The 17,345-nt window shown below is 31.4% G+C and overlaps 1 protein-coding gene across 1 annotated transcript; it reads left to right on the top strand.

The window, feature by feature from the left end:
- Positions 1-9,256: 9,256 nt before the first annotated feature.
- On the top strand, positions 9,257-16,021 carry LOC110704256 (cellulose synthase A catalytic subunit 6 [UDP-forming]-like). Its single transcript, XM_021882052.1, has 14 exons — positions 9,257-9,756; positions 10,159-10,354; positions 10,475-10,704; positions 10,831-10,933; positions 11,046-11,226; positions 12,027-12,293; positions 12,376-12,721; positions 12,834-12,971; positions 13,072-13,197; positions 13,282-13,494; positions 13,599-13,896; positions 14,191-14,387; positions 14,465-14,815; positions 14,932-16,021. Exons 1-14 carry the CDS (start codon positions 9,676-9,678, stop codon positions 15,511-15,513), a joined length of 3,309 nt encoding a protein of 1,102 aa, XP_021737744.1. The 5' UTR covers positions 9,257-9,675; the 3' UTR covers positions 15,514-16,021.
- Positions 16,022-17,345: the final 1,324 nt, after the last annotated feature.

The following is a 17,345-nucleotide window of genomic DNA, read 5'->3' as shown; positions in this document are numbered from 1 at the left end:
TCACCACCATTTCATACATGTAATCACATACTTGTAAGTTGTAACTGTAGTAATACATTAATACAAAGTACGAAGTATGTGTTTTTTTAGGTATTTTATTACAACTCATTGGTGGTGCAATCTCTTCACCATACATATCAAATTTAAAATTATGTAAACTTAATGGAACTTATGACCTAATTAAAACTTATTAGGTCTAAGTGAAATGAAATGATTTGATTAAAATAGAATAAACTCGAGAAATCAATGTAAGGGCCTATTCTGTTCACCTTATTTCCACTTTTTTCGAAAGGAATAAGTTCAGGATAAGTTTAGATAAGGGTTAATTAGTTCATATAAGATAAGTTCAGGAAAAATAAGTTTTGATTAGTTGTGATAAGGGTTAATCATGGCTACGTACCCAAGTTCAATTTATAACTAAAAAAGTTTTAATAAGGACTTATAAGTTCAGATAAGTTAAGTTCAGATAAATAAAACACATTCTAAAGTTATCGGAGTTTGTTGAAACTTATAATGTAATAATTTATTTTTCTTATGGTCGCGCCTTAATAAGTGATTTTCTAAATTGTTACACGAGTTTTGAAAATGAAGCAAGTTTTTTGTGGGTGCTAATTGCAAATGCTAAATGGCTATAAGGAAATAATGAGTATATTATTATTCCTTGGTACGTAATTTATTGCTATTTTTGGTGGCATAACGTATTTTGGGTAAATGGATTAAAAGGCTGGATACTTGTCTTGGTGGAAAGAGATAATTGTAGCAACATTACAAGCATTCTTTCTTTATTTACGCTGTTTTACCAATTTGTAATCTTATGTTTGTTTGTTTGTATCTGAATTAAGACTAGAATCGTTCCATTGGGTTGGATAGAGTTGCTAGCTGTACTTTAAATGTATGTTATAGTATAAAATTAGCTATTTGTTAGATAACTTTGATACGTATTTGATAACAATTATACTCCATCCATTTCTAAGCTATTTTATGTTGGTAATTAGATTCTTACATTTATTCACGATTTTGAAATAATAGCAATCTTTACTTAAAATAATTTCAATTTACGTACATAGGCTTTTAGGTCTTGTTGATATCTTTTAACGAGTAATCATAGAGACATTGATAAACGTGTGCGTTCACAAACCGGCTGAACATCTAAAAAAAACACACACAGTCGAAACCTTCGTATAAAAATAAAAATAAAGAACCCCTTGTAATAGGTCTCTCCAAGTAATATGTATTTTTAATATATATATATATATATATATATATATATATATATATATATATATATATATATATATATATATATATAATTGACTATACAATCTCAATCATCAATAAGAAAATTAATAAGTAGTTGATTTTTTAAGATACTCTCGTTTCAAAATAAATGTCCCAATTGATCAATATATTTGTCAACACATAATTAAGTTGCTTTAACCTGATATTCGAATATTATACCCTGAAATGATTCTATTAAGTAATGACATAAGCTATTTTGGAACAAAAAGAATGGAGAATAAATTAAAGCATGTCTAACAAGATCTCAAATGACTATTTTTGCTTAAGTATAGAATTGTCACACATAGCCACATAGGCAACCTAGCTTTCATAAATAGTTTTAAAAGTCAAAGTGTAGATAGACAAAGTCGAGAAAATATAAGTTTATCATATCATCATGATAAACGAAAAAGTGTTTATCTAGTACTCACATAATAAAGAGAAATGAGTCTCTAATAAAAGTACGGAAGGAGTAACATCATTGTAAATAAAGCAACAACTTTTATTAAGAGCGAGTCCTACTAATATTAATTAATTTATAATGTCATGCTAATTGGGATAATTTGGTGAAATATTTACAAAAATGTTATTAAATCAATGATTTTTTTTGTTTATGATGAAGAAAAATGGGGATTCTCTCGGGCAAAATCACAAAGAATTTGTCCCTTAGCTTAATTGTGAGGTTTGAACTTTTTTTTTTTTTTTTAATTGTAATTTTTGGTTTGGTACTTAACTTGTACTCAAATTTTTGCAATACTCCGATTGTACCATTGCCTACAAATTTTTGTCTTTTTACTATCATGCATTTTGCGTGCGACGCCTATTTTGTTTATTGTCATTTTTATTTTTAGAGGTACACATTTTAAAGAGCATCATGAATTGACATTGTAAAAAAAAGAAATTATCAGTTTTTGCGACATATCCCGATTTATTATCAAGGCCAAAAACTAAATACAATTAACCTTTTTAGGCCTTATTCTTTTAAGCTTTTGGGCAGAGCAGAACAGATTTCAGCAGAGTAGAACAAATTTCAGCAGAGTAGAGCATATTTGATTATTATTATTATTATTATTATTATTAGTATTTTTTTATTTTTTTATTTATTATTATTTATTATTATTATTGTTGTTATTATTATTATTATTATTACTACTACTACTACTAATATTATCGCATTATTATTATAATCATTAAATTTTTAAAGTTAAATATTAATTATTATTATTATTAAATATTATTTAATTATTATTATTATTAAAAATTAATAATTAGTATTATCTTTAAATATTAGTTATTATCTTAATATTAGTTGTTACTAGATGAAGCCCGTGCGATGCACGGGTCGATCTATTTTTTTGTAAAAAATATTTTTTACAAATTTGACATTTATATTTATGTGATTTTTATTTATAATACAAATTTTGTTATTTTTATTTGTATCATGTTTTTATTTGTATTTATAATACAAAATACGTATTTATAATATAAATGTCTTTCTCTATTTAGTTATAATGCACAAACTAATCCATATAATATAAATGTCTTTCTCTATTTAGTTATAATACAAAATACATATTTATAAATGTCTTTTTTATTTATATATAATTTATAAATACATATTTTTTTTATAATTTTGATATAAATACGTATTTTGTTATAATACAAAATACGTATTTATAATACAAATTGTATCAATAAAATTTTTAAAATGAGGCAACTTTATATTTGTATCAATATAAAATCCCTATAAATATTTATGTGATTAAACATTTATATAATCGAGATTTTTATATTTATGTGATTACATTTGTTATTTTATTAGTTGTACATAATATATCCTTTTCTCCGTATTTGTTTTAAAATATTAGATAAAATTCCTAATCTCAAAAGATAATATTTCGTATTTAATTAATGTAAGCATTAAAATCTCATTGGTCAATTATGCTTATGTGGCACTTGAATTATTTATTGGATATAACTATAATTTATAATCTTACGTGGCACGTTAACTAATTTTAGGTGGCATTATCCTATTGTAGCGTTTTAAAAATATTAATCATATGTGGCGCTCTAATAATTTTTTAAAAATAAAAATCCTACATGGCGCTCTAAAATCTCGGGAAAAAACTCCCCTTTATATATATATATATTATATTAGATTATAAAAATCAATTATTGTTATTATAATTAATATTATTAGTTATAAGTATTATTATTACTATTAGTATAATTACTATTATTATTACTATTATTATATATTTATTATTATTATTATTATTATTATTATTATTATTATTATTATTACTATCAGATGTCTCCGAAGAGACATTATTATTATTACTATTATTATTATTAAATATTAATTATTATTATTAATAATTTATTATTATTATTATTAAATATTAATAATTAATTATTATTTTTATTAAATATCAATAATTAATTATTTTTATTATTATTATTATTATTATTAATTATTAATTATAATAATTATTAAATATTAAATATTAATTATTTATTATTATTCTTATTAAATATTATTATTAAATATTATTTATTTATTATTATTATTAAATATTAACTATTATTATAATAATTCAATATTAAGTATTAATTTTAAGTAGAGCAGAGCAAAGCAGATTTCAGCAGAGCAAAGCAGCTCTAAGAACGGGGTCTTAGTGTTTGATTGTATTATTTCAAGCTTTTCGATTGTTTCATTGATTTTTAGTAGGTAATTAAATTTGGATAGTAATTTTGTTGTTGTTAGCAATTAAAAAGTAAAGCCAAATTTAACAAAAAAAAAAAAGCTTCAATCCTAGTTCAAATTAGATCATATTTTGTCCTCAAAAACTCCTTTACCTATAGAATTTCATATTATATACTACAAGTGAAGTAAAAGTTATAACGTAAAGTTGATATTTTGTTCTCAATAACTTCAGCTATGTATAAGAAATTGTTTTATAAAGTTGATATTTAAAAAATTTATCACAATGGGAATCTAATAAGATCAAATTTATTAATTTATTTTAATTGTATAGATAATAAAATGTAGCCAAAGTTATTTTATTTTGACCACTTGAATAGTAAGTGAGTCGAACTTTTAGGAACGGAGTTAGTATAATCTCAACCGTCCATTTTTAAAATTATGGTAGTCAAAAGTCATAAGACTATAATAGAATTTTCAAATCTGATATGATCTGATTTTAATATAAAAATAAGTACCGAGTAATTTCTATTATATACATTATCGAGTCAACTCATTACTCATGAGCGATGTAGGGTGCATTTAGATCTAGTAATAGTTGCATATAGTCAGTTGCATGGTGAATACATGCAAGACTTATTATGAGTCTTATGGAATGTATGCATGTGTGAATGTATGTGTGCAATGGTAGTGTGTATACTTGATCTGAAAGGCAGAATGAAGTGCAGGACAAATGTGCATTTCGAAAACTATTTAATGATTACAAATGAATGTTTGCACTCAATGGTAGTATTTGCATAAGATTCATAACATGCAGTATATTTTTGTTACCAATGCAATGTTTGTGTTGCATGAATTAAACTCACTTCTGATCTTTTTCACATTTCATGGAGACATTTTTAAAAAAAAATTAATAACAATAGTAATAATAATACTTGACATCACAAAATTTAATTGAGAGAATAGGCAATGTGTTAGTTGTGTAGTTATTAGGGGTGAGCATGGGATGGGTACCCGTATCATTAGTATTAACGGTTCGGGTACCCGATAACCAATATCACTAAAAGTGATATCCATAAACCGAACCGATAAGTTCGGGTACCCGGATTTTCGGAACGGTTATTGGGTACCCAATAAAGTATCCAATAGTGATAATTAAACTTAATAAATTATTTATTATGATAAATTTGAACACTAATTAACAACAATACAACATGATCTTGACCAAATTATTAATTATATTACTAATCATTAATATTATATAGTGATTATGAAGTAAAGAAAGAGTTTAGATTTTGGAAAATATAGATTTAAGTAGGATAAAAAACAAAAAATTGCTTATCGGTTCGGAACGGGTAACCGTTAATTTTAAAATGATACCCAATAACCATACCCGATAACAAATTATCGGAACGGGTACCCGAACCGTATGGTTATCGGATTGGGTACCCTAATTTTCGGAACGGTAACGGAACGGATTTTCGGGTTTTCGGTTTTTCGAGTAGTTTTGCTCAGCCCTAGTAGTTATGGCCTTGTAGCCTTGTGAAGATGGTCAATGGCTACTTAGGGCTTGTTCTCTTCAGCTTATTTTCAGTTCAGTTCAGTTCAGCTCCAATTAGTTTAGTACAGTTCTCAATTTCCTTCTCTCATAAATATTCAGTTCAGTAAATTAGAACATTCCTTTACTTCCGATCTAGTTCTACATATCCTAGCACAAATTATCTACACTTCAATTTGTTAAATTATTAGAAATAAAACAATCAAAATAAAATTCAATTTTCTTTATTTTTGCTAGCTTAATAACTCTACATTTCTTACTTTTATGAAATTATTATGTGTTTGAGGTACAAGGTTTCTTTTATCGGCCAAATAAGCACTAAGAAGCATATGCAACTAATACTAAATCCTACCTATACAAGCACACTCTTTATAGTTTCCTAAACTTGCGTTGTAGATAGGACATCCTGTATTAATATACATCTGTATGTATTTTCTAATCTTAAGAAGATGATTGAAACCCAAGATTGATTTATATAGACTCACATGGACCCTCCTCATACCATGCGCTTAATATTTATTCCACTTGAAAGTGGAGGGTAAATGAGATTCGAACCCGTGACCTTTGTGTCACGCTAGCTCCGATACCATGTTAAAGGACCAACTCAACCAAAAGTTTAAGCTGATGGTTAAGGCCCATGAATATGTTTTATACTCTATCATACACATTAATGCGAATCTTTTTTTTTTTGAAGACCATTAATGCGAATCTAATAAGAACACAATTGATATTCTTTATATTGTAGATTAGCATACATATAAGGCCAATCAAATAAAATAAGACGACTATTCAAAAAATAAAATAAGTTGAGATTAGATTATATAAGTAAAAATAAGGTGAGTTAAGGCATTGTTCTCCTTGTCTTATTCAAATAATATTTAGGAAAATTAATTACAATTCAGTAAAAATAAGTTAATTTAAGCAGAATTAAGTCCAATTTAGTAAAAAAATAAGTTTAATCCGTAAAAATTAGTAATTATAGAAAGCATATATTATAGAGAATTATTAAAAATAATGGAGTAAATTTTAATCAATTAAAAATATATTGGTTTAGCAAAAATAATATAAATTCAGTAAAATAATTTAAATTTAGCAATATCATAGAGATTCACAATGCTTTCTCCGTGTGGCCGCCTACCCGAGGTTACTTAGGGCCTGTTCACATTCATTGAATTAAGCCGAACTGAAGTTATTGGAGTTGAGCTAAACTGAACTGAACTAAACTAAATAGAGTTAAAATGAATATTTTTGAGAGAATGAAATTTGGAGCTGAGCTTGAACTGAACTGAATTAACTGAACTAAACTGAACTGATTGGAGCCGAACTGAACTGAAATTAAGTTGAAGTGAACATCCCCTTATTCAGTTAAAGGTTACTTATTCTAGGGTTACTCAATTGGTTAGCAAGTTTTCGCCGAGCTGAGGTTACTTATTTAGGGATTACTCAACAGTCGGTCAAGAGTTACTTATTCTTAGGCTACTAAATCGATTAGCGTGTTTTGTGTGTGAGGGTAACCCCTGATCGATCAAGTAACCCCCGTGAAAATAGCCCATGGCCGAATGAGGGAACAAGTAACCCTTAACAAGTAACCTTAAAATAAGTAAAGTCGATCACATAATGTGACCAACTGACCAAACACATATAAAAATTTATGATTCCTAAAAAAAAAAAAAAAAAAAAAAAAAAAGCGAAGAGATGAGTATAGACATTTTATAAGACAAAACAAGAGATTTTGCAATAAATTGGACCAAAAATATGAAGTTGGGCTAACAAGATTTTGCACGAGCAGGTAAAGTGAAGAGTTAAAACAAACTTAATCCTTACTACACTTCTTCTTCTTCATCTTCGTCTGAAGTCTAAAACTCTCTCTTTCACTTTCTCATTTTCTCTCTCCTTTGACAACACCACTTAACTCTCTGACTCAGACATACTCCACTGGTCCCCACTCTTACTACCGTGAATACAGCTGCCTTTTAGTTTTTATTTATTTTTTTAAATTTTATTTTAGAGAGAGAAACTCAATATTTTCAATACCCATTTTTTATTTTAACCCATTTTCCTAACATGGGTCGGGTCCCATTTTACCAGGGTTTTTATGAATAAGACATTTAAATTACTATTTTACCCCTTGTTTATTTTTACTACCACCGACGCCTCCCTCCTTCTTCCGGTGGGGTATAAGTGGCCCCCACCATTTTCCTCCACCAACCTCCGCATTTAGGTCCCACCCTTAAAAAAAATACAGTACTTAATTCTTTTTATTTCATTTTTTCCATTTTTTCCATTTATTAACTAACTACTACTCCCTAATATTTTATTTGGTCTTCCATGGTCAATATGTTACTTGTATATTTTTTTTTTATTTTTTTTGGCTAATAATTAATTTCAATTTCCCTTGATTTATTTTTCTTTTTCAAAACTCTAGACATTTTTTATTACTTTGTACAATTGTAACTTCTTCTAGAGATATTTTAAATGTTGAATTAATAATTACGTGTATATATACTGTAATGGTTGAACAAATTGGTTGGATCAAATTTTGGTCAATCAATTTAAATTTTCAAGTTTTGACTTTTTTTTTTAATTATACAAGTACCAATTTATAATGGCTTTATAAATTCGCAGTTAACTGTATTTAATTTTTGCCTAAGAAGTGTCGATTTAAGTGAACAAGTTGGGAGTATTAGGATAAATTTTATTTTTGTATGGCTTCTCAAGCTTAGCTAATTTCAGCTTACATAATGAGTGTGAAATGTAATGTCAATGCTGTCATAATATTCTAAGATTTCAATTCCTTTCGGATTGAGTAACTTTTAACCAACCGAATAAAGATATATCATAATTTGGCTTTAAAAAAACCTCACATCTCAAATTTTATTTTTGAAAATATTGTATGACATCTCAAGTTTAGGTAATTTCAGATTTCTAGCTAACATAATGAATAAAAAATATATTATTAATACTGTCATAATCATTCATGAGATTTCAAGATTTCATATCCAACCAGATCAAACAAGTTTTTAACCAGCCTAATAATTTTTATATCTCAAAAATTAAACTTTAAAAAAAAAATCACATGTTTCAACTTTACCCTTTTTTTTTACCAAGTAATTCATTTCACCAACACTCAATTTATTTACATCACACAACATAAATAAATAAATAAAAAAACATATTAATATTCATCCTAGTTGAAAGTGGAATATAATGATTGATAAGTGAGTATAAAAATAAACCCAATAATAATAATTCTGTATTGAATAATCAAACATAGTGATAGACAGTGTTAGATCTTACACAAGCCCACCTCACTTTCCTTTCACTTTCTCTCTCTAAAATAAATAATTAATTTAAATTTTTTGCACATGGAAATGAAAGAAGAAAAACAACCAAAACCCCAACTTTCTCTCTCCTCTAATCTGTCTGTCGGTCGCTCTTTCTCTCTCTAACTTCTGGCTTACGCGTTGAATTATCAAACCCTTTTCTTCTTCTTCTTACATTTTTATTTTTAATTTTCATTTTTACTTTAATTCACTCCCTTTCTCTCTCTAAAACCCCTTCTTTTTCTCTCTCTAAAACCCCATTAATCCTTTTTTTTCCATCAATTTTCCTCCATTTTTATTTTTACAGGTGGGTTAAATTAATTTAATTAAAACAAAAAAAAACCCACTTTTTTTTTTTTTTTTTTTTTTAATTTGTTAGGTATAATTATTTATTTTTTTTGTTGATATTATATTGTGGGCATTTCTTGTTTTTCTGTATTATTTCTCCATCTCACATCTTTCACTCTCTTTCTCTCTCTACACTCTTCTCCTCTCCTCTTCTTCTTCCCTTACTTTAATGTGGAGTTGTTGTTGTGTTGTTGCTTGTGAATGATTATTGTTTTACAGAAGAAGAGAGAGAAAAAGAAGAAAGAGTGAGAAGAGTAGTGTTGTTTTGTTTGTGTGGTCGGTACACAAACAAAGAACAACACCAAAAACAAACCGAATCTCGTATATATAGTTTCACGTAATTTGTTAATCGTGTCGTTATTTTTAATGGGGGTTCGATTTCTCAAGAACTAAATCTGGGTTTTTCAATATTCTGACCCGCTGATTGATTCATTTCTCGGATTTTCGGGGGTCTGAAACTTAAAATGGCTACCAATGGACGGCTGGTGGCTGGTTCTCACAACCGGAACGAGTTCGTTCTTATCAATGCTGATGATATTGGCAGAGTAAGTGGTTCTTCGCAAATCCGATTTGATTTAGAATAATGGGTGTTGCTTGTAATAATGGAATAACATTTGTTTATATTTAATTCGGCCGCGTTTGATGCTAATTGAGCTGATTCCAGTTCATGACTGTATCTTTGGAGTGGTAATTTTGTGGGTTGGGTTAATTGAACACTATTACAGGCTGTGTTTGGCTGTTTTTTTCTGAATTTTTTGCCATTTAGCTGGTAGATTTGTTACTTTTTTGATAAAATGTATTGTTTATTGAGCTTGTAACAATATTTGACCCAGAAATTGTGGGAAATTTAGCTTGTTTTTTGCTGGATTTTGGTGGGTACTTAGATCTATTGATTAATTTTTGTTTGATTGAATTTTGGTCTGATTGTGTAAAAATCATGATTACAGGTGACTTCTGTGAAAGAATTGAGTGGGCAACTTTGTCAGATTTGTGGAGATGAGATAGAATGTGATGGAAATAGTGAACCATTTGTTGCTTGCAATGAGTGTGCTTTTCCAGTTTGTAGAGCTTGCTATGAGTATGAGCGAGGCGAAGGGAATCAATCTTGTCCTCAATGCAAAACCCGCTACAAGCGAATCAAAGGTAGCTAATTTCGCCTTTTGTTGTTGTTGTGATTCGTAATTCAGTTGATTGGATTCGATTTCGTGTTGTCTTTAATGTCGGTAGTCAGATGTGCTGATGGAATTGTAAATTTTGTAATAGGGAGTGCAAGAGTTGAGGGTGATGAAGATGAGGATGACCTTGATGATATTGAAAACGAACTTAGATACGCGCACAAGGACAATGACCCTCAGCACATTGCTGAAGCGATTTTTTCTTCCCGTCTTAATGTTGGCCGGGCTCCTTCCAATGCTTCCGGGCTTTCAACACCGGCGGAATTGGATCCAGCTGCTCATTCTAATGAACAGCTTCTCTTGACTTTCGGGCAAGAGGTATAATTGATCTTACAATTCTGAATTATCTTGTAATTAGATATGATCTGTGTGTAATTTAACTTCAATTGTTATTGGTGTTGACTGTGATGTGATTTAACTTTCTGTTTCTCTTTTGTTATGAAGGATCCTGGGATTTCGCCGGACAGGCATGCTTTAATTGTCCCACCGTTTATGAGCCGTGGGAAGAAGGTCCATCCTGTACCATTTCCTGATTCTGCAATGTCCTGTAAGTTCCTTTGGGGGGTTGAAAATTTGTGCATAATGTATAATTGAATTGAATTGAATTGAAAACTATGTGGAATAATTTGCTGATCATGCTTTTTTCCGATGAACTTCAGTGCCGCCTAGACCAATGGACCCCAAGAAAGATCTAGCTGTTTATGGATATGGAAGTGTTGCTTGGAAAGATAGGATGGAAGAGTGGAAAAGAAGGCAGAATGACAAGCTTCAAATGGTTAAGCATCAAGGAGAGGATGGAAGCTATGATGGAGGGGAACCTGAGGACCCCGATTTGCCTAAGTAGGTTTTCGCAGCTTGATTTGAGACTTAAGTGGATTTAAGAAAGTGATTTTGATGTTGATCTAGAATTCAAAGCTTTTGAATTATGGCATTAACTGTCCAAATTGCTTTGGTGTTTGTTTGAGTTTGAACAATTGCTAGTATCTGTTCCTGATTTTCATGTAGTTTGCTGCACTCAGCTACTTATAGGTTATCATATGCTTGATTCCATTACTAACTTGAAAGAGCTATTATTCTAGGTGAAGTTAAACATAAACGATCATTAAAGCATCATTAGTTAATTAATAATGCTTATGTGTTAGAAATAGTGAAAGACTGAAGGGCACTTTTTAGAGAGTTAAAAAATTCAGAACTTAATGGATCTAGGGTGTTAACATCTGTTGTATTCAGCAATGTGGGAGTGAACTCACTTTTTTTTTTTCCCTTTTGCAACAGAATTGATTTTGCAAATTAAAACAATATGATCAGATTTTTTTAATGCTTTTTGTGTGAAATAATTCACTAATGAGTCCATTACCCCAATTATTATTAAGTGTTTGTTGACTAGTATGTCTTTGAGATGTACTTTTTCCAGTTGCCGTTTTTTGTTCTAGTGGGATTTACGTGTGTAATTTGACCTCCTTCGTGTGTCATTCATATTTATAGCATTACCTGACCCTATTAGACATGCAAGATGTACTGCTAGCTTATTATACAATGGAAGTTGGAAAGTACATTATGCATGCATATGCAGACATTTCACATTAGCTCATGGCCTTTACAAATTCTAACAACGGTCTTCTTTGTTTCTGTTTCTGAAGGATGGATGAAGGAAGGCAGCCACTGTCGAGAAAACTACCAATTTCATCAAGCAGGATCAATCCCTACAGGATAGTTATTGTCCTTCGTATGGTTGTTCTTGGGCTCTTCTTTCACTATAGAATTCTGCACCCTGTGCATGATGCATTTGCCCTGTGGCTGTTGTCAGTCATTTGTGAGATTTGGTTTGCTGTGTCGTGGATTTTGGATCAGTTTCCGAAATGGCAGCCCATTGAACGAGAAACTTATCTTGACAGGCTTTCACTAAGGTATTTCTCTTTACCCTATCCCGTCATTTCTCCTATTCTGCAACCAATTTTGTACTGAACTGAAAAATAAAAATGTAATTAGGTATGAGAAGGAAGGCAAACCATCTGAGCTAGCTCCAGTTGATATATTTGTGTCAACTGTCGACCCTTTGAAGGAACCTCCACTGATCACAGCAAACACTGTTCTTTCTATCCTTGCTGCCGATTACCCAGTGGACAAGGTTTCTTGCTATGTCTCTGATGATGGTGCAGCCATGCTTACCTTTGAAGCCCTTTCTGAGACCTCTGAGTTTGCAAGAAAATGGGTTCCATTTTGCAAGAAGTACCAAATCGAACCTCGTGCTCCTGAATGGTATTTCTCTCAGAAGGTTGATTACCTGAAAGATAAAGTGCATCCTGCCTTTGTCAGGGAACGTCGTGCCATGAAGGTTGGTAGATTGTGGCATAGCATGCTTTTTTCATGAGTGCATTGACATCTATTCTTATTTGTCAGTATCTCATGATGTTTATTTTGTGTGCTGATTTTTTTTTTCCTTTCAGAGAGACTATGAAGAGTTCAAAATTCGGATAAATGGATTGGTTTCCATGGCAGTGAAAGTTCCCGAAGAGGGTTGGACCATGCAAGATGGAACCCCATGGCCTGGAAACAATGTTAGGGATCATCCTGGAATGATACAGGTAATGGGGGGACATGGTTGCTTGACTTGTTGCCCCCTTTTTTTTTTTCCAGTGTTTAAACTCCCTTCCTCATTGTTGACATATCTTATGTGTCTAACAGGTGTTCCTTGGCCAAAATGGTGTCCGTGACTTGGATGGTAACGAGCTGCCTAAACTGGTTTATGTTTCTCGTGAGAAGAGGCCTGGATTTGATCATCACAAAAAAGCTGGTGCTATGAATTCTTTGGTGAGTCCCTCTCTCATTCTGAAATTGTTTTGGTTCTGATATTAGGATAATGTATTTTACCTAATCATTTACTATCTACTACAGATAAGAGTTTCAGCAGTTTTGTCAAATGCACCATATCTACTTAATGTCGATTGTGATCACTACATCAACAACAGTAAGGCTCTTCGTGAAGCCATGTGCTTCTTGATGGATCCCATATCAGGAAAGAAAATATGTTATGTCCAGTTTCCTCAGAGATTTGATGGTATTGATAGACACGATCGATACTCCAATCGTAATGTTGTCTTCTTTGATGTAAGTAACATCCTCATCTGATACCCTCGCCTTACAAAAATGGTTGCCTATTATGTTGTGTTTAAAAGTAAATAATGACTGATCTCTTTTTCCTATCTCAACAGATCAACATGAAAGGTTTGGATGGTATTCAAGGACCAATTTACGTCGGAACAGGTTGTGTTTTCAGAAGGCAGGCACTTTATGGGTATGATGCCCCAAAACAAAAGAAGGTCCCAGGCAAGACCTGTAATTGTTGGCCAAAATGGTGCTTCTGCTGCTGCTGCTTTGGATCCCGAAAGAAAAACAGAAAATCAAAGAACAAGGGTAATGACAAGCAAAAGGACAGTAAAAAGAAGTCCAAGAACAAGGATTCATCCACACAAATACACGCTCTTGAAAACATTGAGGAAGGAATTGAAGGTATGTAAACATTAACACTACCTGTGTATTGTATATCATTCTATGAACTTCTAAATATTGGCAAGGTTTCTGTTCAAAATGCAAACTTCATATTGAAATTGTTTGGATTTTCAATGAAAATTGATTGTAATGATGCTATAATAGTTCTTTTCTTTTTGCTTAGTTTAGGATGAAGTATTCCATAAGCTTAAGCAATTAACTCTGACAAAATCCTCCGATACTTAGCAGTTACTTCTATTTTTTCTTTCATTCTACTGAGATCTCACTGTTCTGAGTCTGACTATGCATTTGCAGGAATCGATAATGAGAAGTCTGCTCTTATGCCCCAAGTAAAATTCGAGAAGAAATTTGGTCAGTCACCAGTCTTTATAGCTTCAACTCTCATGGAGGAAGGTGGAATGCCTCATGGTGTAAGCGAAGCATCACTATTGAAGGAAGCTATTCATGTCATCAGCTGTGGGTACGAGGATAAAACCGAATGGGGAAAAGAGGTAAAGCTGTATTTTCAATTTCTATTTCCTGGAAAATGTTTGCATAAGTTTCTCTGACCATGTTTTCTTGAATTCAGGTTGGTTGGATTTATGGTTCAGTTACAGAAGATATCTTGACTGGATTTAAAATGCATTGCCATGGCTGGAGGTCAGTTTACTGCATGCCTAAAAGACCTGCATTTAAAGGGTCTGCTCCCATTAATCTTTCTGATCGTCTCCATCAAGTTCTTCGTTGGGCTTTGGGATCCGTTGAGATTTTGTTGAGTAGACATTGCCCCATTTGGTATGGTTATAACAGTGGTCTCAAACCATTGGAGCGATTTTCTTATATTGCTTCTGTTGTGTACCCATTGACATCAATCCCACTGCTTGTCTACTGTACTCTTCCTGCTGTCTGTCTGCTCACCGGAAAGTTTATTGTTCCTGAGGTAATTTCCACTCTTGCTTTGTTTCGAGTAATTTTTATTTTGTCATACCTTGTTACTTTGTGTTGGCTGTTTGATTCTGATAGTCCAATGTTTGATTGTTATGTTGTGATCTACAGATCAGCAGTTACGCCAGTATTTTGTTTATGGGGCTCTTTATTTCCATTGCGGTTACAAGTGTCCTCGAAATGCAATGGGGACATGTACAAATCGACGACTGGTGGAGGAATGAACAGTTTTGGGTTATTGGAGGTGTATCTTCCCATCTATTTGCCCTCTTCCAAGGTCTCCTAAAGGTTCTTGCTGGTGTGAACACCAACTTTACTGTCACGTCAAAAGCAGCAGACGATGGAGAATTTTCCGACCTTTACTTGTTCAAGTGGACTTCCCTCTTGATCCCACCCATGACATTGCTCATCATTAACATCATCGGAGTTATAGTCGGGATTTCAGATGCCATTAACAACGGATACGAGTCATGGGGTCCCCTGTTCGGTAGGCTCTTCTTCGCCATGTGGGTGATCATGCATCTTTACCCCTTCCTCAAGGGTATGATGGGAAAGCAAGACCGTCTCCCCACCATTATCATCGTCTGGTCCATTCTGCTCGCGTCCATTTTCTCCCTACTGTGGGTCAGAATAAACCCGTTCACAGCCAAAGGTGGTATTGTGCTTGAAGTCTGTGGGTTGGATTGTGATTAGTACAGCAAACATTTTTGATGGGTTTATGAAGAATTTTGTGTAGAAAAACGAAACCAAGGTATTTAAGCCGTGAAATTTATCGCAGAAACCGCAAGAGCTACTACAACTACGTTGAGGGCTCGAACGCGATCATCGAATCGAAGGATAAAAATTATCACAGTTGGGTTTGTGTTGTGTAGATAAAGTTGGCAGCTGACACATTAAAAAAAAATTTGTTGTCAGGAAAAAAAATGTTTATTCATTCGTTTGATACACGTCGTTAATTGTGCGTCAAAGTTAGGGGATTATGGAATTCAGGGCATTTCTGTAATCCCCATGAACATAAAGGAGTTGTTTTTTTTTTTTTAATTTAAATTTTTTTTTTAAGTTGCTATTCATGATTTATAAGGGCCCCCCTTAGTAATAAGGGACTTCAAATGTTGTGTCACTCTGTAGATAATGTTTATTACTCTTATTCTTATTTTTTGGATTAGTATATCAATAAAGTGGTTCTAGTGTTCTTACTTAATGTCTAAGCTACAATAACTATTGCTATATTTCTTATCTCATTTTTCATTTTTTCGATACTCCTTTTGTTTCTTAAAGTTTGTTTTTCAGTTGTTAGTGATACTAGACTACGGTGAAAAATACAATACTATCTCCGGTCCAATTTATTCGCAACAAAGGGGTATTATTTGTGAGACATAAAATATTCCTTTGTTGCGATTAAATTGGACCGGAGGTAGTAGTTTGTACATTGTTATTAAAATCCCGATTTAAATCTTAAAATCTTACGATTTTACGATTCATGTATATTATACGATTCAATTTACGATTCTACCCGATTTTACATATTTTTCTGAAGTAGCGAAATCCTTACAAGTAATAAACATGTTTAAATAGGTTTTTATAAATATATATTGTCAAGTATTGATTGCTTAATGGGTAAATAACTATTATCTATCAATAATTAGGTTTCAAACTCATAATTTCAATTTATTTATTTAAATTTATATTTGACGTCTTGATTATGCATGTCGGTAGAATCTTACGATTCTACGATTCGATTTTACGATTCGATTCTGATAGCACATTCCGATTCAAAGTAGAATCCCGATTTTAATAACTTTGAGTTTGTACATTTAATAGTCCTTTTCTTTCTTATTCTATATGTATTTTTGGTGTTATAAAATGGAGAGTTATTAAGTAATCCTAGGATTGTGCATTTTTAAGTCGGTTATTTCTGAAAATAATCAAAATATTACTCACATTAATGGTATTTAAAACGAGAAATGTGACTATTATATTCAGACGGAGGGAGTGTCTCTGACGAAGTGAAGCTAAGCTAGGCAAAGAAATCAAGTAATGGTCCAGCCTCTTTAATCAAGTCTACTGTAAGCAAGCAAGAATTGTACGTAACTTGTAAAGATGTATCAAAGCAAATACATTAAACGAAAACATGTGTTGCAACTGTAGGCTATAGTGTTATTGATGATGGTTAATCCCGAAAATTGTAGCTATAAATGAGTATTGAATATTTTTTGCTCAATTCTATAAACACAATCTTGGTACTATATTTAATCTCTCCTTTTTATCCCAATTATTAACCAACAATCTCAACTAATAATTTACTCGTTTATCTCAACTGTAATATGCATTGATGTATACAAGAATATTTCTAAATAAGGACCTTCAATCTTTATGTTAATTGTCTTATTGTTATTGTCTCTTGTTTAATTTAAGAAATGGCATAATTTGTGTTATTTTAGTTGTTTCACTTTGACTTGCATTTTTACCAATACATATAAAAATATTGACCATTGTCGTCTCATATTTATCTCTAAAAATACACA

Source organism: Chenopodium quinoa, unplaced genomic scaffold, assembly GCF_001683475.1.
Source record: "Chenopodium quinoa cultivar QQ74 unplaced genomic scaffold, ASM168347v1, whole genome shotgun sequence".
NCBI classification, from domain to species: Eukaryota; Viridiplantae; Streptophyta; class Magnoliopsida; order Caryophyllales; family Amaranthaceae; genus Chenopodium; species Chenopodium quinoa.
The sequence above is the reverse complement of the archived record's forward strand: the minus strand, read 5'-3'. Positions and strand labels throughout refer to the sequence as shown.

Excerpts from the sequence above, each read along its gene's own strand:
- LOC110704256 (XM_021882052.1), top strand. The coding sequence starts at position 9,676 with ATGGCTACCAATGGACGGCTGGTGGCTGGTTCTCACAACCGGAACGAG. Across the intron at positions 10,934-11,045 it reads TCCTGATTCTGCAATGTCCT|TGCCGCCTAGACCAATGGAC; the intron begins GTAAGTTCCTTT and ends GATGAACTTCAG. Across the intron at positions 12,972-13,071 it reads ATCATCCTGGAATGATACAG|GTGTTCCTTGGCCAAAATGG; the intron begins GTAATGGGGGGA and ends TGTGTCTAACAG.